The sequence below is a fragment of the Moschus berezovskii genome, chromosome 6 (assembly GCF_049115385.1).
Source record: "Moschus berezovskii isolate FMDL1 chromosome 6, NW_MosBer_1.0, whole genome shotgun sequence".
Lineage (NCBI taxonomy): Eukaryota > Metazoa > Chordata > Mammalia > Artiodactyla > Moschidae > Moschus > Moschus berezovskii.
Window position 1 is genome coordinate 33921565 of NC_142465.1, and position 23896 is coordinate 33945460.

Here is a 23896-nt window from a genome sequence, read left to right on the forward strand (position 1 = left end):
CATTAAGCTTACCCTGCAGGTTCAAGGTGTCCAAATTGGAGGTGAGAAAAGGACATCTTGGGATGGATGTCCCTACAAATTAAGCAAGAATTGAAGAGCTTTTTGTGGCCATGTACTACTTGCAGAAAATTTATTTCATGTCATTAAATGAAATAACACATTTAATGTAGTCATTGCAATACCTGGAACATAGTAAACATTTCATCAGTGTTAACTATTATTTTGCTGGTTTATTTTATACCATGTCAGAACTCCTATAATGAAAAGAGAATAAAGAGGAAAAAAACTGACCATGCTGAAATTCACGTGCAGTCAGCTAACAACTTAATCTCCATTGTAAATGTATTCAGTACATTAGACTCTCTGATGTAAACACTTAGCATCACCCATAAAATCCCTGGCATCTGAATGAAAGAATAGTCCATGAAGAGTGCATGTTGGATTGTTTGATGAGCCTTCATGATTTTGAATGTGGAGGAAGGTGTACTGAAGGACTGGGGGACAGGAGAATGGAGGTGTGAACTGGTAGAAAGTTCTTTTATTTAAATTCGATGGCTAACGGGAAAAGTAATCACCTCCACCTAAGATCTGCCATCTTGTTAAATACTATCATTTTGAGACTGGAATTAAACAAGGGCAACTCACCTTGAAGATAATACCAAAGGGTTGTTATAGATAAATTTGTTTTTTAGCTGTCAGAAGGTCTTCTGTCCTAGCAAGCTTTTTTCAGCAGAATGTGTTTGGTTGGGAAATAGGAGTTAGGAAAATGGAAGAATAATAGTTCCTATATGTAAAGACTTTATCTTGCCTTGGAGTGAGTTACAGTTATGGGAGTTGTGGTTTTTGGTGAGGAGCTTTGCCCTCCCTGATAGAAGGTTTTGTTTCACACCCCACTTTCCCACTTTTTTTTTTTTTTGAGAGTAGAAAGATATATTTAGAAGTTCTTTTATAAAGGAAGATAATGCACACTTTTGGCAGTTGCTTCCAGTCTGTTATTGAGACTGTTATACGTAACTCTGTAATTGAGAGGCATGTTAATATCCTCGTAAAAGACATTTTGCTGCCTCTTGTTTAAATGCTCAGCTGTTCTGGGGCCCGTTATTTCCCCCTAGGCAGCCGGTGACTGACTGGAGTCAGCAGGTTTTTATGGCATTAACAGCAGTTTGCTCTTTTATTTTTAATGTGATTCTTAATCCCCCCGCCTTTTTTTGTAGATTTCTGCATCTGAGAATAGCCTGGCAACCCATTCCACCCCTGAAGATGATTCCCGTAAGTGTTCGTTCTTAGGTCTGGAGGGTGAGGGTCTTGTTCTCTTGCCCCTGTTTGGTTGCAGGGGGCAGGGGGGGAGGCTTGTCCCCAGTTCTGTCAGCTCTGAGAATATGTAACATATTAAATTCAGTAATGCAGCTGATTAGATCTTTCACTTGGTTTTAAGGACTGATGACTGGGTACCTTTCACACATCCCATGGCAAAGAGAGATGTTAAATTCAATGAAATTTTATTAACTTGTGGCAAACTGAATGTTTTTGATGCTTCTCTCATTGAACTTACCCTGTCTTTTGTATCAAACCTTTTCAGGGTTAATGCTGTGAAAACTGTAATTTTGAAGTTTCATTTTAATAGAAGTTTGGCCAAAAAGGACTTTATTTATTTACAGGGATAAGAATTGGTATTTGAGTAACCTTTTAAAAATACCCTTTTCTTATTGTATCTATATAAATATGTACTATAATCCACCCTCTGGCTAAATCTTTCCTGTTGGTGCTGAATTTGATCACCTTTTCATCCTGCTTTGGAATCATTTTGAGCCTCTTTTCCCAAAGACAGAAATCTTTGTTTTTAATTTACTGTGTCCACTTTTGATTCTGATGTTCAGTGTATTAGTTTTTTAATATATATAGATTTCTAGCTTTTCCTCAGGTTAATAACTCACTAAACATTGAAAACTCAGCAAGAAGCAGAAGTATTAGCTAAACAGATCTCTAGTAAACCCTGCCTTAAAATTTCAGAAAAACTCTTGCTGCTTGAATCCAAGAACATTCCATTTGCAATCATTTTGCTTGGACTAGAAATTTTTCTGAGTTTTTGACTAGGTTTGTAAAACATTTTTTTGAAAAGTAAGCCTTAATCTTTCAATACTTTGTTGACATAACTCTAGATTTTAGGGAACTCTTTTATGGTTCCTTAGTAACTGTGTGAATGACTTCTCTGTGCCTCTTCTGAGTTTTCCACACAATGAATATACTGGCAGGAAATTAACTTATGTAAGTGACACGTCAATGACTATGAAAAAAATTTTATGGAGCCTTTTTCCATAATCTTCATCCATGGATATTTGCTGTAGGACTGACCAAGAAGATGGTATCAAATTACATACACACATATGTGTTTTGAAATTTCTGCCCACACATTCCCCCATTTTCCCAAGTTCAGTTGGAACACCCCAGAAGGAGTTATTGGGAATGCTAACTGCCAGAAAGCCATCAAAATCTACAAGCAGCCTTTAAAAATGACAAATGCTACAGGGCCGAAGTTTCCTTCTGTAGGATTGTTTGGGTTCAGCTGCGTGTGGCAAAGGATGAGAAACCCTCTGCATTGATACCCCAATTTATGAGAGAATCTAACAGCATAGCTTTTAGAATATTCTTCAATGGAAAAGCAGTGTTTTTCCTGATGTTGAAAGGCCCTGTCGATAGTGGAGGTGCCAAAACTTGGCTTTGGAGAAGAACCTTTTCTGATACTTCTCTTGAGATACCATAAAATGTCTTCCTTCCGTAACTCAAGCAGGTAACTCCCAGGTCAAGAGTGAGGTCCAGCAACCTGTGCATCCCAAGCCACTAAGTCCAGATGCCAGAGCCTCCAGCCTTTCTGAAAGTTCTCCTCCCAAAGCAGTGAAGGTATGATGGTGATTTCTCTTGGAGCCTGCAGACACTAGTTTACTAGTAAAGCTCATTGCACCTTTTTTCATTGTGTTCGTTATTACCTGTTTTGGCTTTCCTGGGGTCAAAAATGCCAAATAAGAGCACACTTGAACCAGTCATAGTTCTTGAAAATCTTGCCACTTTTTCTTAGGCATTTGAGCCGGGAGTGATGAGGCTCATTAATATTTCTCTGTCTGGAATCTGGAAAGCTCCTGAAAGAAAACCCAAAGTGAAAGAAAATAACCCAATTTATTTTCTTATTAAGTCCAAGTTAATAAATCTATGAATGAGTAAAAACCTGTAAAATGAGCAATACAAAAAATCTGTTAAATTAAAATCAGCCCATTGGATGGGAATGTACAATGTTAGCTTAAAGATAGCGGCTCCCTGGTCTGAAGAACTTAACCATAACATGATTGGTAGTCAGTGCATTTAAAGAAGGAATGTGTACATTTCAGCAGGGTTTGGCCAGTCCATTTGCTCTACAAATGTGCATTCAAGTAACATTTACACTTGGTTATAATATTAGATGTTAAGGAATATACAAAATGTTTGTACCCTAGGAAAATTTTACTAGGCTACTCAATCTATGGTCTCCTTTTATTCCCTAATTTTTAAAAGCAGTCTTTTCCCTTTCTATGAACAAGTAAATATTCCCATAAAAATAAACAAAGGTAAAAAAATATCCAGCCTCTCTTTTAGACTGTTCACCTGACTTGTTTTAATTGAATGCTTTGCTAATGCCATGCTGATTTACCCACTTGCATTAATAACCAAACATACCTACACTTCTTTAGTGTCTTCCTCCTGTGGTGGTCTCTTAAGTAGCCAAGGTTTGTTTCAAAGGCTTTAACATTTGAGAGAAGCTCAGTGGGTAGGATTAGTTTTAAGGTGATTTGTACTGCCTCAACTTCATGCACGCATCTACCATGTTTCTGTCTCTCAACTGTGGGCATGATTGGATGCACAGAAACGATGAAGACAGGAAGACAGAGATGCGGGTTTGAAGCAAAGGGAGGTAAGGTTAGATTGGAAAAGAGAGTGGGGCAGGGGTGGGGGAAAACAGTAAACGTAAGATTTTAAAGGAAGCAGAGACATGAGGAGAGTAAGATTTATTGAAAGGAACAGAAAATGAAGAAAGTAACAAGAGAAAGCAAGTGAACTAGGGAGAAAGAACTGAGCTGCATGATGGGATCTGCATGTCCTTAGCGTGACCCTATCTTCTGGCCTCGAAGCTCTGCTCATGCTGCCATCAGCACTTTTCTTTTTCCAGTATCTGGAGTCCAACAAAGTAGCAAATGCCACAGGGTTAATTTCCTCTCCAGCAGCAATCCTGCCCAGATGTGAGTCCTTGGGTTGTGGTTCTGGACCAAGAACAGCAAAGCTGACTTGGCCATGGATCCCGTGTGCCTGAGGGACTAGGGGGATTCTGTAGCTGATCTAAGAACTAAAATCTGTTCTCAAGTGTATCTGAATTTTCAGTCCAGTCTTACTTCCCTCCCTCAGCTACAAGACCAGACGACCTGGTCCTGGGTTGGACCTTTGAGACCCCTCCTTATTCGTACTCCAGGATCTGAGCTGATGAGCCATATGCAAAGAAATGAACCTCACTAAGGTCTTCCTGGCACACCAGAGAGAGGAGATGGAGATAAAGCTCCCTCTGTACCATGCCTGCCTCTTTGGCTCTGGTCACTCAGTACTAGAATAAGCCTGCTTGCACCAGACATACACCTCAGGTTTTGACTGGAGTAAACTGGCCTGACTGCCTGTGTTTGCTCAAATGGTTATAGTGTACACAGAGCTCGGGGTTGTACCCAATCACATCTCCACTTTTATTTAAGGACTGTTTTTTTTTCTCTTCTTCAGAGTTTCCCTTTACATTCTGCAGGCAAGTATGTAGATACTTCAGCGTTTCCAGGAAAACCTGCTGACATAACTGGTCTCCTGGCTGTAGACCATGCAACAGAAGTTTTTTCTCCACTGGGAAATTACATACAGCTAAGAATAAATGTGTTCACTCAGAATAGATTTTGGGTCCCTCACATCCTGGAAAACATGCTGCCTAGTAGTGCCTGTTATTGAAAATAGGACATCTAAGGTAAAGACTCAGTTCATTTCAAATTTTAGCTTAATAAGGTAAAATTAAAAAACAAACAAAAAAACACTCCACAGATGATATTAGTCTTTAAAAGTAAGGGTTTTGTCTATTTTGAACACTGGCCAGACAGTTCAATTGATGAGACCTGGCAGTAAAGAAGTTTAAATAGCAGGTTCCCTTCTCAAAATAGCTGTTCTGGGTCTAGAGCTCAGTAGACCCTGTGAGAAGGATCAGACCTTTCAACTCAAGAGACCCAGAGGTCTCTTAAGCTTTATGTTCTCCCACTGAAATGTTTTCCCTAAACGTTCCTGGAGGGAGGATAAGGAAGATGTGACTCGCCCTAGGAACATCTACTGGTCTGGAATAGCCCCCAGGATCCTAGGCTTGTCCTGCTGTTGGATGTGGAGAGAAAACACGGCAGCCTGAATGAGAGGCTGTACCCTTTGTACCTGTCCCTTCCTTCATGGACAGGGTAGGAGGTTTTATGCTGTTTTGCAAATCTATCAGAATTATGCTAGAAGGGCATCTAGCTTCTTTTCTGACTACCTACATCATTACTACTTTCTCAGAGCCCTAACGTTTCCTCTACATGTAGAGCAACCTATGTAAGGTGTGAATATCTCCAAAATGCTTTCACAAAGAATTTCACAGAAAGCGAGCAGAAGGGTTAAGACCAGAGCCAGCCCAGTCATTTACTGTATGGTGGGGGGGTTTCAGTTTAATTACCCGGATATTTGCACAGATTGGAAGGAGGAAATGAAAGGCTTTTTATAGTGTTCTATCTGAGGCATGGAGGCCTGACATTAGTACAGAATTTTCTTCTGATTTCACTATGTCTAAAGGCTAGTTAGCATTACCACTTATGGCCAGCTGCTGCCCACATACAGACATATACCCCAACTGGGGCCTTTGTCGAACTAAAAAATATTTGTAAGACAAGAGAGCAAAAGAATGTAGATGAGGTCATAAAAATTTATTGGAAGAAAAGCTTTAAGTAGATGCTGATCAACAGAAGGCCTGTAACATCCCTCAGATGGGAAACACCTGACAGTGTTTAGGGACATCAATTATTTATATATTACCTCATTCATTCCTGACTATCCCTGAGATATTATCTACATATTTTAATTTGAAACAAAGTGAAGACTTGTTCATTCAAAATGCTGTGGTGAAATCATTTTCAGTTGGGTTAGCATCTGCTCTCTTCCCCAAAGAGTTTCCTTTAGTTATGGAAATTTATTCCAGGACAATTTAGAAAATACTCTCTCGGTTTGTTAGTCAAGAATTCTGAGTTTTAATTTTAGTTCTGTTATTATTGACAGTGCAAGCTTTGATAAGACACCTGATATTGTGGTGTTTTAGTATGAAAAATGGTGAGGGAGGGAAGATGACAAAGCATCTTATAAACTGCAAAAAATATAAAGATTAAAAAATGTCTAACATTCTATTACTGGCAGTGTTTTAAACGTGGCTGTGCCAAGTTCGAGCATGCCATGAAGGCATGAGCAGGATGTATGCCAGGCCTACCATAATGGTAGAGATTTTTGGGCACTGACTATGCTTCCTGTTGTCTGAATAGACACGGGGGCAATTACAGAAAAGTGGCTGAGAGCCCAGGACAGAGGAAATAAAGGGAAGGCACAGCCGCAGCCACTCTGACTTGGCATATTGCCATATTGGGCTTCTCTTGTCTTTATAATACTTTAGGGGCTCTTGGGCAGCTGCCATATAAACCTTAAATAATATTGAAAAGGGTGTATGTGAAAAAGGGATGGGAATAATGGGAATCTGGTAGGTCTGGCTAGTTAGAAGCTTGTGGTTAGTCAGATGTTTGAGCTAGCAATTTATTAATTTGATGTTGAGAGGAATGCCTTTTCACTTGTGAGTGAAGGCTCTAGTCAAGAGAGAGCAAATGTGGGTCAGGTGTGGGAGGTAGGAAGACAGTGAAGAATTGTTCATGAGACACTCCTCGTGTGGGGGAGGCTTGGAAACCTCTCCTGAGCTGGAACTCTGATCTAACCTCAGGTGGGCATGAGTGAGCTGATATTACCACGATTAGCAGCATTACTTGGTAAAGAAAGAAAACATGGTCTTATTCTTGGATCTGAGTCTGTATTTGAGCTTCAGTTCAGCAGCAGTAAAAAGCGCTCCAGGGCACACCGAATGCTTTGTATTCACGGAAGGTTCCTGTTTGTCTCTTCCAGCTTCTGCTTCCTGCTCCTGGTACCTAATTTCTGCTCCTGCCTTCCACTTTCCTCCTAATGTGAGCTCAACTTACAGCTTTCTATTCTGGGCTGCACCCTTCTCCTACTGTGTGTTTTTCCACGTGTGTGTCTGTGTGTGTGTGTGTGTTCTGGGCTGCACCCTTCTCCTACTGTGTGTTTTTCTGTGTGTGTGTGGGTGTGTGTGTCAAACAGAGGTATGCTCTGTAGGCCTCCAGTCCCCTTTGTGTGTGTGTGTGTGTGTGTGTGTGTGTGTGTGTGTCAACAGAGGTGTGCTCTGTAGGCCTCCAGTCCCCTTTAACAGAATAATACCCATTTCCTCCTCTGCCATGGGAAAGTTCTGTCTCCTGCTCTGCCTTTACTGACCAGAATGAACTCGTATTCTCCTAAGTGTTAAAAATACAGTATTCATCCTAGAACTGAAAAAGATTTTCACTGATAAGTAAATACATTGGGCCTATTACTTTTACGTTGTCTGAATTGTGATTTGTACAGGCTTTAATTGTACTATTATACCCAAATTTTATTCTTTTAATATTTCCGGCTTGCTAGGCAAGGACCTAGTCCTTTTAGAGAAACCTAATTAAATTATGCAAGGACATCTCCACTTAGGTCCTAACTTGTTAGAAGTGTCGATATAAGAAAAAACAATTTGGAAATTTCCTAGCAGTCCAGTGATTAGGACTCTGAGTTCTCACTGCCAAGGGCCTGGGTTCAATCCCTGTCAGGGAACCAAAATCCCACAAACCATGTGGCCAGCCAAAAAAAAAAAGGAAGAAATAAAAAACAATGCTACATCAAGGTCCTACCATATAGCACTGGAAACTATGCTCAATATAGTTAATGGAAAAAAATATGAAAAGAATATACATATATAACTGAATCACTAAGCTGTATACCAGAAACGAACACAGCATTGTAAATCAACTATACTTCAATAAAACTAAAAAAAAAAAGAGAAACGTTTCTGAACTCCAAATAATGCCCTAATATCTGCCAACAGCATTCAGTACAGTAACATTTGATCATATTTAAATTCCTCAGTTATGCTTGGTAAACTGAGTTGTAGCTGTGGTCTTTGAGTTTTTCTTTTTGACTCTAACCCTAGGAATGGAGAGCCTGCTGTTAACACTCAGCACACCCCCCTCATTTTTAAATCCTTTGGTGCTATTTGGGAGTTTACCACCAATTTTATTAAACTCCCTTTTATGGATCTTAACCTTTACTCCTCTGCCCATTTTCTACTCTCATTTCCTGTCGAAATCTGCTTGGCAACCATTCCTATTTTTGCTTTACCTCTTTGTGAATCATGTGGCAAGTGAGCCAGCAGTCTGAATTTTTTTTTATGGGTCTATTTTCAGACTTTTTAAATTAAAATTCTATCTTACCCATAAGCTGTTTTGTTTTAGGCTTACCTTAACCATTCAGGCCTTGAGCTTTGGGACTAAGTTGTATCATTTGCCACCATATTGGTCCTGGTGGCAAAGGGGCCACCAACCTGCCTGAGAGAGCTTCCAGACCACCTTAACCAAACTGTTCCTACCTTTACTATTAATAGTTGAGGTGTTTCTATTGGGACAAGTCAAGGATCACACACAGCTAGAGACTTCTTCCCCCCAACCCTAGTAGCCATGTAACTACTTCTTATTGTGTAAAACTTACAGTTTTGGAACTCTATCTTTCATCAGTGCTATGTAGTTTGTGTCTGTTCAATCTCTCACTAGTGTCCGACTCTTTGCGACTGCATGGACTGTAGCCCACTAGGCTCCTCTGTCCATGGGATTTCCCAGGTAAGAATACTATAGTGGGTTGCCACGTCCTTCTCCAGGGGATCTTCCCAACCCAGGGATCGAGCCCACATCTCCTGCGTTGGCAAGTGGATTCTTTCCCACTAAGCTACCTGGGAAGCCCTTATGTAGTTTAGGATTAAGTTTACTAGCAGCAGCTGTGCTCACCCTGCCCATATTCCACACTACAAACAGTTCATGAATTCCCTATTATGACTCCTCCAACCCTGCCCCAGTACATTAGTTTTATTCTCCTTTTGGTTTTTTAAAAAGATTATGGAACCTATAGTTTTATTGGGCTGCGCTTTTTTCTGTTGTTCTAATAAAATAGTTTGTGTCTCTTTTAAAATGTTCAATTTTATGTGTCCATTTTGCTTTATTTAAAAACATTATGTCTAGTGGATTGAGTACGTCAAGATTATAAGCAGAAGTTGCTTTACCCAAGTATCTTTTCCAAATATATACAAAAAAGAATGTCTATATGTATATAACTGAGTTTGCTATATGGCAGAGATTGACACAACATTGTAAATAAAGTACACTTTTTTTAAGTAAATAAATTTTTAAAAACCAGTGCCTTTTCCTGCTTTCCAAAGCCAAATGCTCTTTCTCTCCTTGAAAGTTACCTGCTTCAAAAACTGTTCTTTAAAAAGTCTGTTCTGCTTCTATTTGGCACTTAAACAATTGTCCTTCTTCTGTGTGTGATGACATTTTCTCCTAATTTCCTGTCTGCAGAATCATTTTGTGTGTACTCGTGTGTGTGTGGTGGTTGGTCTAAGCGTTTCTCTGTAACCTGGCCCTAGATCCACTCATCCTCAGTGGCTGCTGCTCTTAGAACAGCCAGACAATCTGGGTCAGGAATTCAGGAGAGCCTATGGCTTTAAAGAGTCAACTGATAGAACTATAGCAGACTTAATGTTCCTCTGAGAATTGACAGACCAGGTAAGGGAGCCCATAGATAACAAAGTAAATCCTGGGGCCCACCTCAGCAGAGTACTAACTTCTCCCTGCCTTAGCTAGCTGAAGTTGTCCTTTACTTTTTCCTAGAAGTTTCAGGCACCTGCAAGAGAGACCTGCGTGGAATGTCAGAAAACAGTCTACTCGATGGAGCGTCTCTTGGCCAACCAGCAGGTGTTTCATGTCAGCTGCTTCCGTTGTTCCTATTGCAACAGCAAGCTTAGGTAAGCCAGACCAAACAAGCCATCTCTGGAGGTATGGTTGGACCTCCAGAGGGAGTCTTTGGTTTTTAGAACACTTAGAATACTAAAATCTGTGGTGCTAATAGTATCTGCTGTTATAGAAGAGCTCAGAGAGCTACAGACAAAACTTAATGAAGTCATAGTAGCTGTTCAGGTGATTATCGCTGATCCAAAGACAGACTACAGACTGGTAAAGTTGGAAGATGAACATTTTAGGATTTCAGCTTCTCACCTACTTAGTACAGTTGAGAACCATGTATGCTTTGGCATGTGTTTAGAGATGTCAGGTTTTTGAGGGAAGTATCCCAGAAAATTGACTACGTTCTAGAGATTTACAATCATTGCTTTATTTTTAATAAAGTTGGGAGGGTGATTAGAAAAAAAATTGTGTGTGCTGTTGAGGCTCTTTTAAGAAAGTGAAAAGTACCATTTAATTATAAGCATTTTATAGTAAATGATAATGGTGTTTAGAACTTCTTGGTGCATTGACAATAATTTACACGTTAGGACTAAAGCTTAAATCATGCAGGTTGCTGGTGACCTAATTTAGCAGAATGTTTTCCCTTGGTATCAAGAACCATATAGTTAAGAAATCTCAAGAGGATACTTGTTGAAGCTCTTCAGGTTATTCCAAGTACTGTATAAATGGCAAAAACAGCAAAAATAGTAGATCCTGAAGAACACATATTTTTCTGTATATTGCTCCGTTTTCTGAGAAAATGATGTATCATTTCTCCTTAGTAACTCAAAGTATGGATATAAATGTGGTAAATTGTGGAAATATTCCATATGACCTCATTTTATTCATATTGGAGGAGGAAGTAACCAGGATGTCATTTCTTCCAGCCTTCTGTCCAGAGCAGGCATCCTTTCCACTATACTGTTGAAAGATGTCCTGGCACCTGTGTGGCACTTCTGGGTAGGTTAATACCCCACTTCAGCTAGTTCTAGTGTTAGCACTAGCTCAACAACTTTCCCTTCTGTTGAGCCAAAATGTGCGTCTGTAACTTCCACTCAGTGGTTCTTACTCTGTCCACTGTATTTTTTTCTCCAGAGCACATTCTTCTAAATTTTTTAATTTTTACGTTTCTCCTGTGGAAATGCTGTTGTTTTTCTGCTGCTGCTGCTGCTGCTAAGTCACTTCAGTCATGTCCAACTCTGTGTGACCCCATAGACGGCAGCCCACCAGGCTCCCCCGTCCCTGGGATTCTCCAGGCAAGAACACTGCAGTGGGTTGCCACCTCCTTCTCCAATGTGTGAAAGTGAAAAGTGAAAGTGAAGTCGCTCAGTCATGTCTGACTCCTAGCAACCCCATGGACTGCAGCCCACCAGGCTCCTCCGTCCATGGGATTTTCTAGGCAAGAGTACTGGAGTGGCTTCATCCCTCCTATAAAACGTGTTACCCTTTGAGAGACACCAGATGTCCTAAAGGCCTGTCCAGCACTGATGTTAGGGTAGACCTAACTGGCTGTTGCTTTCTGTTCTCCTATTAACCATAGCTTTCTTTTATTCAGTCACTGGCATCTACTGAGTGCCAGCCATTGGCAGAGCATTATACCCATTCCTGCTTTTAAATTATAACACAAATGGAAAACTAGGAGGACAATGATTCAACTTTTTACAAAGGAATATCATTAAAAATAGTTACATGTTATAAATACTTAGGAAATAGGGGAATGATCAGAGTTAGGTGGAATTACCTAGGGAAGACTTCTTGGAAGTAATTTTTTGAACAGTTTTGACAGAGGGTAGTGAAATCACTTGAAAATGGGAGCATGCACCAAGTGGAAGAATGTCTTCTGAAGTCTCAGGTCTAGAAATGAGCATTTTTTAATAAGGATAATAAAAACAAACATGTTTAAAAGGGGATGGAGCATCCTTGGTGACTGATGATGTGCTTTTTTAAAAAATTTATTTATTTGGCTGCACTGGGTGGGTCTTAGTTGCAGCGCATGAGGTCTTTAGTTGTGGCATGTGAGATTTTGTTCCCTGACCAGGGATCGAACCTGAGCCCCCTGCATTGGAGTGCAGAGTCTTAGCCACTGGACCACCAGGGAAGTCTCTGAAATGCTTTTAAAGATATTTTTCTCACTTTGCATCTTCTGGAAATACTGGAGTTGCCAGGTTTCAGTCTACTGGTATAAATAAGAGTACACTGATTTGTTAACTTTATGCTCTTTTTTTTTTAAAACAGTCTAGGAACATATGCCTCTTTACATGGGAGAATCTATTGCAAGCCTCACTTCAATCAACTCTTTAAATCTAAAGGTAACTATGATGAAGGCTTTGGACACAGACCACATAAGGATCTGTGGGCAAGCAAAAATGAAAACGAAGAGACATTGGAGAGACCAGCCCAGCTTCCAAATGCAGTGGAGACCCTTCAGAGCCCAGGGGTAGAAAATGCCCCCATTGAGAAAGTGGGTGTGCTAACAGCAAGTATGGAAGCCAAGGCCTCCTGCCCGCTGGAGAAGGAAGACAAGCCAGCTGAAACCAAGAAGCTGAGGATCGCCTGGCCACCCCCCACTGAGCTTGGCAGTTCAGGAAGTGCCTTGGAAGAAGGGATCAAAGTATTGAAGCCTAAGTGGCCTCCTGAGGATGAAATTAGCAAGCCTGAAGCTCCTGAGGATGTAGATCTGGACCTGAAGAAGCTAAGACGATCTTCTTCTCTGAAGGAGAGAAGCCGCCCATTCACCGTAGCAGCTTCATTTCGAACCTCTTCAGTCAAGAGCCCAAAAGGCTTGTCCCCACCTATCAGGAAAGGCTGGAGCATGTCAGAGCAAAGCGAGGAGTATGGAGGAGGTGTAGCAGCGGAAAGGAAACACATGGAAAATGCCAGCGCCTCTGAGAAGAATGAGAGTGTGGGGAAAACAACCTGGTCCAACAAGGGATCTAAAGGAGGGGAGGCTGGGCGGAGAAGTAAGGAGATTCATAGTTTTGAGATGGGGAGTGAAAATCTCATAGAGAATGGTGCAAACTTAGATGAAAGTGATAAAAACCTCCTCAAAAAGCAGTTTCCACTAGAACCCAAGTCAAAAACTTGGTCTAGCTATACAGACAACCCCTCTACTAAAGAATTCACTACTCAAAATCAGAAATCCCAGGATGTGGGATTCTGGGAGGAAGAGGTAGTTGAAGAGCTGTCTGTAGAGGAACAGATAAAGAGAAATCGGTACTATGATGAGGATGAAGATGAAGAATAACAAATTGCAATGATGTTGGGCCTTACATTTATGTAAGTGTCAGTGAGCCACTGCCCTTATCAAAGTGATACACATGAACAGCTGTCTTAGCATGAACTGAAATTTATGTGGAAGTAACTTTGGAAGAGAGTTCCTACTTCAAAAAAAAAAAAAAAATCCCATACTGCAGCTTAAGTGAACCTATTCTAAACGCTAGAGATAACATCACTTAAATCCTCTATTTTAGCAATGATGATATACACAACTGCTTTAAGGTCTTTTGCGGGGGGGAGTGTGTATGGCGGAGTCGGGGGCGGTGGTGGGGGGGCTATTCCAACTCGTAAGGTCCAGATTTCACTGTATTCCCAAAAGACAATATGAAAATAGAGAGATGATTAGTAGTGCACTGTTCCACTAAAAATTCAATTATGGAATGAGCAGAAGGGATTTAGGGGCCTAAACATTATAGCTGAATGCACTTTAGTATAAAGGGCACAGTTTGCATATTTTTACATGAATACCAATTTATTGTTTAGTTTCTCTGCTAAGAGATTAAATATTTAGTCTTTTTTTAAAAAATTTAGGTTAATTTTCTTACTCTGATGTATATGGGGGATATATATGTGAGTTTATTGCATCCTTCTTTCTAGACCACATCCTGAACTAGAGTATTGAGATACAGCACAACCATCTTTTCAGAGTACCTTCTGAGCACCGTTGGTGCTTGGAAGAAATCATTGTGTCCCAAATAAGCTATGGTATTTGCCAATGAGTATGACCACACCCCAAGTGATTGCTTTCTTCTCTGGTGGTCTCTGTGCTTCTCATAATTTACTGAAAGCTGCAATATTTTATAAGATCTTTTATATTTGCCATGTTGCATATTAGAGCAAAGTGATGAGTTTAAAGGAGGAATAAAAGAAAAAAGAAAAGATGCCTTAAACCACTTGAGCTCAGACCCCCACCACCACCTATAATTCTACTTCTGATATCCCCTTTCTGGGACATTAGTTTGTCAATACTTATAAGTTCTGAAATGTATAGATTTTATGGCAGACAGTATTCCTAGGGTGCAATTAAACCAATTATAGGCCTTTTTTGAGAGATGATTTTCTAGTATTAAGGTTTTGGAACAATATAAACTTGAGTACATTTTTTTGTACATAATTGATATTCCAAATTGTATTTGGGGGGTGGGGAGAGAGGTGATTTAAGCTATAGGCTTTACTTTATACTGCATTTTTCAAGATTTAGCTCTGATATTTTTTAGAGATGTAAAAATATTCTGCTTTCTTACAGTCTTGCTTACTCTGAAACATTTTTATTCAATAAAGCTTTTAACTGACATTTGAACTTTCAGTGTTCCTTTTCCATTATTATTTAACATTGTTACTGTCTCTCAGGACCTACTTTTGCCTTAGCAGTTTGGGTAGAAAAGGCAAATGGGTCTGATGGGTTTCAAGAGAAGTATTATGTATACCTCTCACCACTAGGTGGCGGTGTTGAGCTGGTCTTAGGCTTTCATTCTCCTGCTGGTGCCGCTAAGTCGCTTCCGTCGTGTCCGACTCTGTGCGACCCCATAGATGGCAGCCCACCAGGCTCCCCTGTCCCTGGGATTCTCCAAGCAAGAACACTGGAGTGGGTTACCATTTCCTTCTCCAATGCATGCATGCATGCTAAGTCGCTTCAGTCATGTCTGACTCTATGCGACCCTATGGACAGCAGCCCACCAGGCTCCTCTGTCCACAGGATTCTCTAGGCAATCCTAGAAGACAGATTTTTCTTCAAAATGGAAAGCAGTTTGGCAACAAAATTATTGTGTGCGTTCAAAACGAGACGCTTGTTTTACCAATTCAAGATACAGTGGTGGTTTTTATTAATAAGTTAATTATTGTTCAGTTGCTAAGAAGTGTCCGACTTCCAACCTCATGGATTGTAGTGCGCCAGGCTCCTCTGTCCTCCAGTATTTCCCAGAGTTTGCTCAGATTCTTGTCTACTGCGTCAGTGATGTTATCTAACCATCTTATCCTCTGCCATCCCCTTCTCCTATCCTCTGTCTTTCCCAGAATCAGGGTCTTTTCCAATGTGTCGGCTCTTTGCATCAGGTGGCCAAAGTATTGGAGCTTTAACACCAGTCTTCCCAATGAATATTTAGAGTTAAGTTCCTTTAGGATTGACTGGTTTGATCTCCTTCCAGTCTCAAGAGTGTTCTCCAGCACCACAGTTCGAAAGCATCAATTCTTCAGTGCTCAGCCTTCTTTAATGGTCCAACTCTCACATCCATACATAATTACTGGAAAAACCATAACTTTAACTACATGGACCTTTGTTGGCAAAGTAACGTCTCTGCTTTTTAATACGCTGTCTAGGTTTGTCATAGCTTTCCTTCCAAAGAGCAGTTGTCTTTTAATTTCATGGCTGCAGTCACCATCCACAGTGATTTTGGAGCCCAAGGAAAGAAAATCTGTCACTGCTTCCACTTTTTCCCCTTTTACTTGCCATCAAGTGATGGGACCGGATGCCGTGATCCTAGTTTTTTGAATGTTAGGTTTCAAGCCAGGTTTTTCACTCTCCTCTTTCACCCTCATCAAGAAGCTGTTTGCTTCCTCTTCACTTTCTGCTATTAATGTCGTATTATATGCATGTCTGAGGTTGTTGCCACTTCTCGTAGCAGATTTGATTCCACCTTGTGATTCATCCAACCCAACATTTCTCATGATGTACTCTGCAGTTAAGTTAAATAAGCAGGCTGACAATATACAGCCTTGTCATACTCCTTTCGCAATTTTGAACCAGGCAATTGTTCCAAGTCCATTTCTAACTGTTGCCTCTTGATCTTCATACAGGTTTCTCAGGAGGTAGTTAAGGTGGTCTGGGATTCCCATCTCTTTAAGAATTTTCTAGTTTGTTGTGATCCACAGTCAAAGCTGTAGTGCAGTCAATAATTCTATCTCCAAGGAAATCTATACTCCCATTTAAAAAGAAAAAAAGACAAAAAAACACCTTAATGGAAAGTATACTTCACCTTATAATTATGCCTAAATGCTAAGTGGAATCTTCAAATGCCTCTGCTGGACTTGAAATGGACTTGTTTTTGGCTCCAGGCAGAGGTATAGTTGGTTGTTTGATTTCCTTGTTTGCAGAGGCAACTGCCCTGAATAGTAAGGTGCTTTTTTTTTTCTTTTTTTTTTTTTTGAAATGGGAATGTAGATTTCCTTGGAGATAAAACTGCTTTTTGAATCATCTGTTAACATTTTCCAGGATTGCTGTGTGTTCCAGTTTCTTGCCTGGTCTTCAAAGTGGATGGCTGGATACTATCTGCTCTTGACTCTGCTCTTGACTCCACTACAGGCTGAAATAATTTAGAAAGCCCTGAAAACCCTGTTCACTGAACAGTTAATCCAGAAGTACCTGCTGACTTTTACAAAATATCCAATCATGGTTTGAGTTTAGCTACCTTTATTGCTCTAACCCATCCACATGGTACTCTTCACATCTACTAACCTTAAACAAAAAGTGCGTACGGTAGACATTTTAAGGGTATCAGTTGAGTGTGTGCCTGCTCAGTTGTGTCCAACTCCTTGCAACGCTATGTACTGTAGCTCAGTAGGCTGGTCTATCCATGGAATTTTCTAGGCAAGAACACTGGAATGGGTTGCCATTTCCTCCTTCAGGGGATCTTCGCTACCCAGGGATTGAACTCACATCTCCTGTGTCTCCTGCATTGCAGGCAAATTCTTTACCACTGAGTTGAGTATGTCACCATATATCAGGTATGTGAGGACTGCGATTATCCTGGGAAGAATTTTTCCTTGCCTTTCAAGGGCTAAGATAGATATAGGGAGTAGAGATAAGGATTAGTTCCATAATCAATACAATAAAAGGATATTCTTATATCAAGAGAATGACCAGATAATACTAAATATTCTTAGAAAACAAAAGCACCTACAGCCAAACAAAAAGCATTTATTCTCTCAGCTCTCTGAATGAAGTCAACTTCTTGGACTATGTCAAGGTTGACAATGGAATGATGTGAATTTTTCTGTTGGTGAAGCAAGAAAAGGCCTGCTTTGGGACCTGAAATGATTAAGGAGACTGTTGATGACTGCTACAAGGGCCAACTTAGTTCTGCCAGCTTGCAGGTCAAATCACTCCTGGCCTAAGTGAAACCTGTACTAAGTTTGCTCTCACATATTTCATCAGCAATATGTTTTCTTACAACCAAGAGGTTGAGGAATGTTACAAAAGTGTTTTTCTGGGAATAGGTCTTGAGACCAAGATCACAGTGTATAAGTTCCTATAGGCCAAGTTAGCGTGTTCTTTGTTTCCTGGGGCTCTGACTTGAATTCCCATGGGATCAAGGATCATTTACTTCTCTTAAAATGCATCTTGATTATAAGGTAGTTACCATCAAAACTATTTGAGTTTGGATGAAAATGGCTTCAGGCATAGTTTTAGACAAGCAGCAGTGGTGTGACCTCTGAGTTTGTTAGAAATACGCATTCCTGGGCCTACCCTGAACTTCCTGAATCAAAACTTTGGATGGAGCCCAGGAAACTTTTAGCAAACTTTTAGCAAATTCTCTATGTAGGAGATCAGTTCAGTCGCTCAGTCATCTCCGACTCTTTGCAAACTCATGGACTGCAGCACGCCAGGCTTCCCTGTCCATCACCAGCTCCTGGAGCTTATTCAAACTTATGTTCATCATGTCAGTGATGCCATCCAACCATCTCATCCTCCGTTATCCCCTTCTCTTTCTGCCTTCAATCCTTCCCAGCAGCAGGGTCTTTTCAAATGAGTCAGTTGTTCGCATCAGGTGGCCAAAGTATTGGAGTTTCAGCTTCAGCATCAGTTTTCCAATGAATATTCAGGACTGATTTCTTTTAGGATTGACAGGTTGGATCTCCTTGCAGTCCAAGGGACTCTCAAGGGTCTTCTCCAACACCACAGTTCAAAAGCATCAATCCTTTGGCGCTCAGCTTTCTCTATGGTCCAACTCTCACATCGGTACATGACCACCTGAAAAACCATAGCCTTGACTAGACGGACCTTTGTTGGCAAAGTAATGTCTCTGCTTTTTAATATGCTATCTAGGTTGGTCATAGCTTTTCTTCCAAGGAGCAAGTGTCTTTTAATTTCATGGCTGCAGTCATCATCTGCAGTGATTTTGGAGCCCCAAAATATAAAGTCTCTGACTGTTTCTATTGCTTCCCCATCTATTTGTCATGAAGTGATGGGACCAGGTGTAGGAGATGGAACAAGCTAATGTCTGAGCTGTAGCACACTAAGGCTTGAAAACCACTGGAATTAAGGCACATCTTTTAGTCTGTTCTTTAAGATGGCTCCTTTTATTTCTCTTCTTCTGCTCCCTTTGAAACTCTATCTTCTGCTGCAAGCATGCCTACCAGAATAAAGATATTGTCTTTAAATAGATTAGTTATTTAACCTTTTTTCCAGTATTCTTGCCTGGAGAATCCCATGGATGGAGGAGCCTGGTGGGCTACAGTGCACGGGGTGGCAAAGAGTCAGACACGACTGAGCAACTTCACTTTCACTTTCAGATCATTCTAGGTAGGCTGTGGTAATTAACCTTGTAGCTAGGTTTGAATGGGTGGCACCCAGGGTTCAGGTTCTCCAGCAGTTGAGGAACAATTTAGAGTTCAGTGTTTTGAAGGTTTCTTGTCTATGGCTCTCCTCACTGTTTATGTAGATCCACAAAAGAGGTCAATGTTCAATGTGGAAATCTAGAATTAAGGAAGTTTATAGGATAAAGCCTTGGGCTTCCCTGGTGGCTCAGAGGTTAAAGCGTCTGCCTCCAATGCAGAAGACCTGGTCGGGAAGATCCCCTGGAGAAGGAAACCTTAACCCACTCCAGTATTCTTGCCTGGAGAATCCCATGGACGGAGAAGCCTGGTAGGCTACAGTCCACGGGGTCGCAAAGAGTCGGACACGACTGAGCGATGGAATGGAATGGATAGGATAAAACCTCAGGGTTTTGGAGTCTAAAGACTTTCCAGTTCAGAAGCTCACCTCTACCACTTGTTTATATAACCTCGGGCAAGATACTCTTTGGACCTCAGTTTACTTATTCATAAAATAGTAAATAAAACACCCACTTTATAGAATGAGGAAGTTAAATACTGTGTGTAAAATGTTTAGTGCAGTTCCTGGCGTATAGTAAACTTCATTAAACGTTGGCCATCAACATCTTTCTTTTTGCTTTATATTTTCCTTTGGATACCTTCTATTTCCTTTTCCCATGAGAATAAAAGGATTTTTTTTGAAAGCCCACTTTAAGTGATATACAATGAAAGTGGGTTGAGATCGTGGAGAGGCAAGAAGGGAGAGAAAGTGTGGAGAGAAAAGGGAGAGAAAGCAAAAAAAAACCGCTGCTGATAGGCGGGACCAGCTGAGATGGAGATAAACCCTACTGAGAAATGGGGCTGGGAGCGGGAGGGAGAGAGACATGGCCTTCCAAGGAGCAGATATCGTTTTAAGCTGGCTGGACTGAGAAAAATGTCCCCATAAAGGAGCCATGCGTGAAATAAGGGGTGTAGCCGTAGCAGGACGGGAGAGTAAGGCAGGAGGAAGACCTCGGTCGAAACCCGTAGCAAACAAGGGTGAGAGGAGTTGAGTGCCTCGGGGGTGGGGCCAGGGCTGGGCGGAAGAGGGGGCGTGGCTGGGTCCTGGGGCGTGCCTGGGTCCTGGGGCGTGCCTGGGGCCTGGGGGCGGAGTCCCGAGCAGAGGCGGTGCGGGGAGCCGCAGAGAGGGAGGTGGGCGGGCAGGCGGGGTGGGCGGTGAAGAAGCCCGGCCCCGCGGAGGAGGCGGGCCGAGACGTGCCGGGGACGAGAAGGGGCCGGAAGGGGGTTGCCGCCGTCCCGGCCCCGCCCCGGGGCCGCCTCCCCGCGGGTTCCGTTGGCTGTGGCGGCAGCTGAAGCGGTGGCGGCGGGGGCCACCGGGCGGGTGTAAGATGGCGACAGCGGCGGCGGGAGCCCTGGGCCTGCTGTGGGGCTGGCTGTGGAGCGAGCGCTTCTGGCTGCCCCAGAACGTGAGCTGGGCCGACTTCGAGGGGCAGGGCGACGGCTACGGCTACCCGCGGGCCCGGCACATCCTCTCGGTGTTCCCACTGGCGGCGGGAGTGTTCTCCGTGAGGCTGCTCTTCGAGCGGTGAGAGCCGCGGGCGAGCGGTGCACAGGGCCGGGGGCGCGGGCTGCTGAAGCCGGTCCAGGGCGAAAGACCGAGGTCCGGGACCGGAAGACGAATTGCAGGGCAAGCCCGGAAGCAGGGGCCTGGGAGAGTCCGGGCCGCGCGGGAGATGCTCGGAGGGTGGCCGCGGTGGTCGTGGAGCTAGGTACAGACAGGGAGTTTGGGGCTTGGACATTAAAAGAGTACGAGTCGCAGGGGACGCTGGACCCATTCAGTTTCAGAGCCCGGAGGTCACTTGGGATGTCTCATAGGCCTCTCCCCAACCTTCACGGATTCTGCAGACCAGGAAACAGGTTGAATGTGAGCTGCGACCGAGAACCCGAGGCGGGAAACAGGAGAGGGCTCAGAGAACCAGAACTAGTTGGGGCCGTCAAGAGCCAAGCTGAAAGGAGCGGGTTCACGGGAAGCGAAGATTTGTGAGGGCACTTCAGTTTCTGGGAGTTGAGAGGCACAGGATTAGTTAGGCCCTAAGCCTTGGTTCGTCAGCTCATGGACGTGTGTGTGTGTGTGTTTCAGTAAAGTTGTGCCATAGCTCGTAAGAGTAGAAATCTGGAAGGGTATGATGGAGCCTGAGGCTTCCAGAGCACGAAAAGGTGTCAAATGAGTTGCAAAACGGGCCTTGGAGGCCTGAAATGGTAGGAGGAGTGATCATACGCAAAGGATGGACAGCCTTAGGGCTTATGAGACCGTTGTGTTGAGCCAGCTTCTCAGCGACCATGTGTTCTTGACAGAAGTGTTTTCACTTTTCTTTGAGTGAGCGGCTCCTCTCTGCTAAGATAAAGATACTCACTGAGGACTTGATGTGGTGGTGATTTTACAGTGTGAACTTGTAGCTGTGGGTGATTTTGATCAAGTCTACTCACCCCCCTGGAAAGGTGACTTATTTTTGCATAGGTCTTAGGTAATGAGGGTGGAACTTTGACATCTTTCTTTTGGCCAGTATCTAGAGCAAGAATGCCCTTTCGGGGATGGGCATATATTGCAGATAGACTACTCTGTTACTGTCTGAAAAATTAATCTGTTTTGGATTACTTCTTTGCCCACTATTTCTGACACAAAAATGTGTTATGTGTTGCCCACCATTCATCCATTTATTCACAGTGTTTATGTATTTTCATCAGAGTGCTTTTCCAAAAGTTCAAATGTAAAAATAAAGATGCTTTTAACTGAAGCAAATGAAACCAAAAGAACCAAATGCCTTTTCTGGGTCCTTGGGAACTTAGCATTGCAGTTCTTTAAGTTTAGTCATTATTTTAAGTGTTCCTGAGGTGGAGGCACAAACCACTTGCCCCTCTTTGGAGTAAACTAGGTCCAGGTACCCTCCATCATAGCATCTGTGTATGAGAGCTAAAAAAAAAAAAAAAGAGAAAGTATAATGACTGAAAAAGAAATACACAGTTCAGGAAAGAAAAAAAAAGTTCATCATTTTAGGCAAGAGATTCTCTGCTTTTCATATAAATGTTTAACAATGTGGAAGTTTTCCCGAAGTTAGTGGTAAGAGGAGATAACCTGTTGCTTATAAACACTCATTTTATATAAACTTGCCTGTATTTTCAAATTTCCAGAGTTCCCCCAGGTGACTGTGAAGACTTACATATCCCCTGGCACAGCCACTGGAAAGGATCCTTTTTACCTGTGGGAATTCTATCCGAATGTTTCTATGGTTCCCCAGTGTCAGGGGAGAAGGGATGGGTGGGAATACTGATGTGAAAGCATTCTAGTATGATATTTCTTGGATAGTAAGAATAGGTACCTTGTTCATCTCCTGTTTGATCTTAGGAAAGTTTAACCCTAGCCATAGTCTTGCTATTTTGTTTTTCTTTAAGATCTGACCAGTTTAGTTAGCAATAGAATTTACAGCTGAAATATTGGTTCAGTCAGTCTCTTTCCTACCTTTTCTTCTTTCTCAAGTCCTAACTACTTAGTTTCTAAAAATGATTCGTATGATAACCATAGGCTGTAAGAGCTAGAACTCCAGCTTCCTTTTATATAAACAGTAAACTTAAGGCTTAGAAACATTTTCAGCTTTTCACATGTTGCATATTCACCTAAAGGAGGAGGTAGAACCAAGATTCAGGTTGTTTTCCTCAGCCCCATTCTCCTTCCACTGTACGATATGGCCACTTCTCCCATTCCTTAAACAAGAATTAAGATTTAATACTGCTGTTCCTAGTATTCTAGGATTTGGAGAACAGATCCATGTTCATCTTATTCTTGGTTACTTAATATAATGTTTGACTTGAACTTTGCATTTGTTGCTTCAAATTGTCCTGCATATTTTAATGTCTTACGCTATGCCCTTTGATAAATTGTCTCTGTGTTTAAAGAATATCCTAAAGAATAAATAGAGTTTACAGTTTATTCTTACTTTTTCTTCTCATCAGCCACACAGAGCATTTGTTTTTTTAAGTTCCCACATTCCCTGGAGAGCTGCAACCTCATCTGATAGGGATGATTTGAAAGCCACCTGACCATAAATAAATGTAACTAGCTATTTCACTAAAGAACTGCAAATGGTAGATTATGTCCTACCCAAGAATAGAGGCTTTCCTTTGTGGGCCTCTGCTGAGTGGTTGCATTGTGGTGGCTTGCACCTTGCAAAATACCTTAGATGTGGTATGTGGTCAGTAAATACTGATTGAATGTTTGAGAAGGATCCACCCTTGTCTATTCAGATACCCAGAGGAGTAAACAGAATCTAGATCTTCAGCATGCAGTAGATGTTTGTCTTGACTGAGAGAGACGAAACTGATTCCTTTTTTCCTTAGTTAAATTTCACCATACTATATTTGCATGTTGTGTACCTTTCTGCAGTTTCTTTTTTCTCCCATGACCCATGCACACACTTATGCTACCCTTTTATCCTATCAAAAGAGAGAGAAGAAACTCTTCCACCTGTTCTTTAAAACTTGTTATAATATTATGTTAATGATTGAGACTTGAGAGAATGAATAGTCCAAGCTAGGTCTGACGTGTTCCTAAATTGGATCTTAAAGGTAAAATTGTTTGAAATTTAATGTCTACATAGTCCCTGATTATTTATTCCTTGGGATCAAATATGAGCTTGAGACTTAATATTGATACCATCAGAGCTACATAGGCTCATTTATTTTGAATATGGTATTGCAATCTAAGGAGCTTTCTCAATACCATTCTGTGGCACAGGGCACTAAACAGACTCACGTATTGACCTATCTTGTAACTAAGAACAAAAGCAGTGACTTGTGTGTGTGCGCATGTGCGTGCATGTGTACACATTTCTTAACCACTCGTTTCATCT

The 23896-nt window shown here is 41.7% G+C and overlaps 2 protein-coding genes across 6 annotated transcripts in view; both read left to right on the plus strand.

Moving 5' to 3' along the window:
- LIMA1 (LIM domain and actin binding 1) overlaps nt 1–13621 on the plus strand; it is a 92114-nt gene extending 78493 nt beyond the window's left edge. For 2 of the 4 annotated variants that reach the window (XM_055394473.2, XM_055394474.2), the window contains exons 8-11: nt 1215–1269; nt 2786–2898; nt 10077–10210; nt 12423–13621. In XM_055394473.2, the coding sequence (XP_055250448.2) occupies nt 1215–1269; nt 2786–2898; nt 10077–10210; nt 12423–13431 (1311 nt within the window). In that variant the 3' untranslated portion in view covers nt 13432–13621. The remainder of the gene's footprint in view (nt 1–1214; nt 1270–2785; nt 2899–10076; nt 10211–12422) is intronic. The other 2 variants (XM_055394475.2, XM_055394476.2) reach the window with 1 other exon arrangement.
- Nucleotides 13622–20236: 6615 nt separating this feature from the next.
- The window catches only part of CERS5 (ceramide synthase 5), a 33955-nt gene continuing 30295 nt past the window's right edge, over nt 20237–23896 (plus strand). Inside the window, exon 1 of one of the 2 annotated variants that reach the window (XM_055396467.2) lies at nt 20237–20577. In XM_055396467.2, the coding sequence (XP_055252442.1) occupies nt 20381–20577 (197 nt within the window). In that variant the 5' untranslated portion in view covers nt 20237–20380. The remainder of the gene's footprint in view (nt 20578–23896) is intronic. The other variant, XM_055396469.2, reaches the window with a different exon arrangement.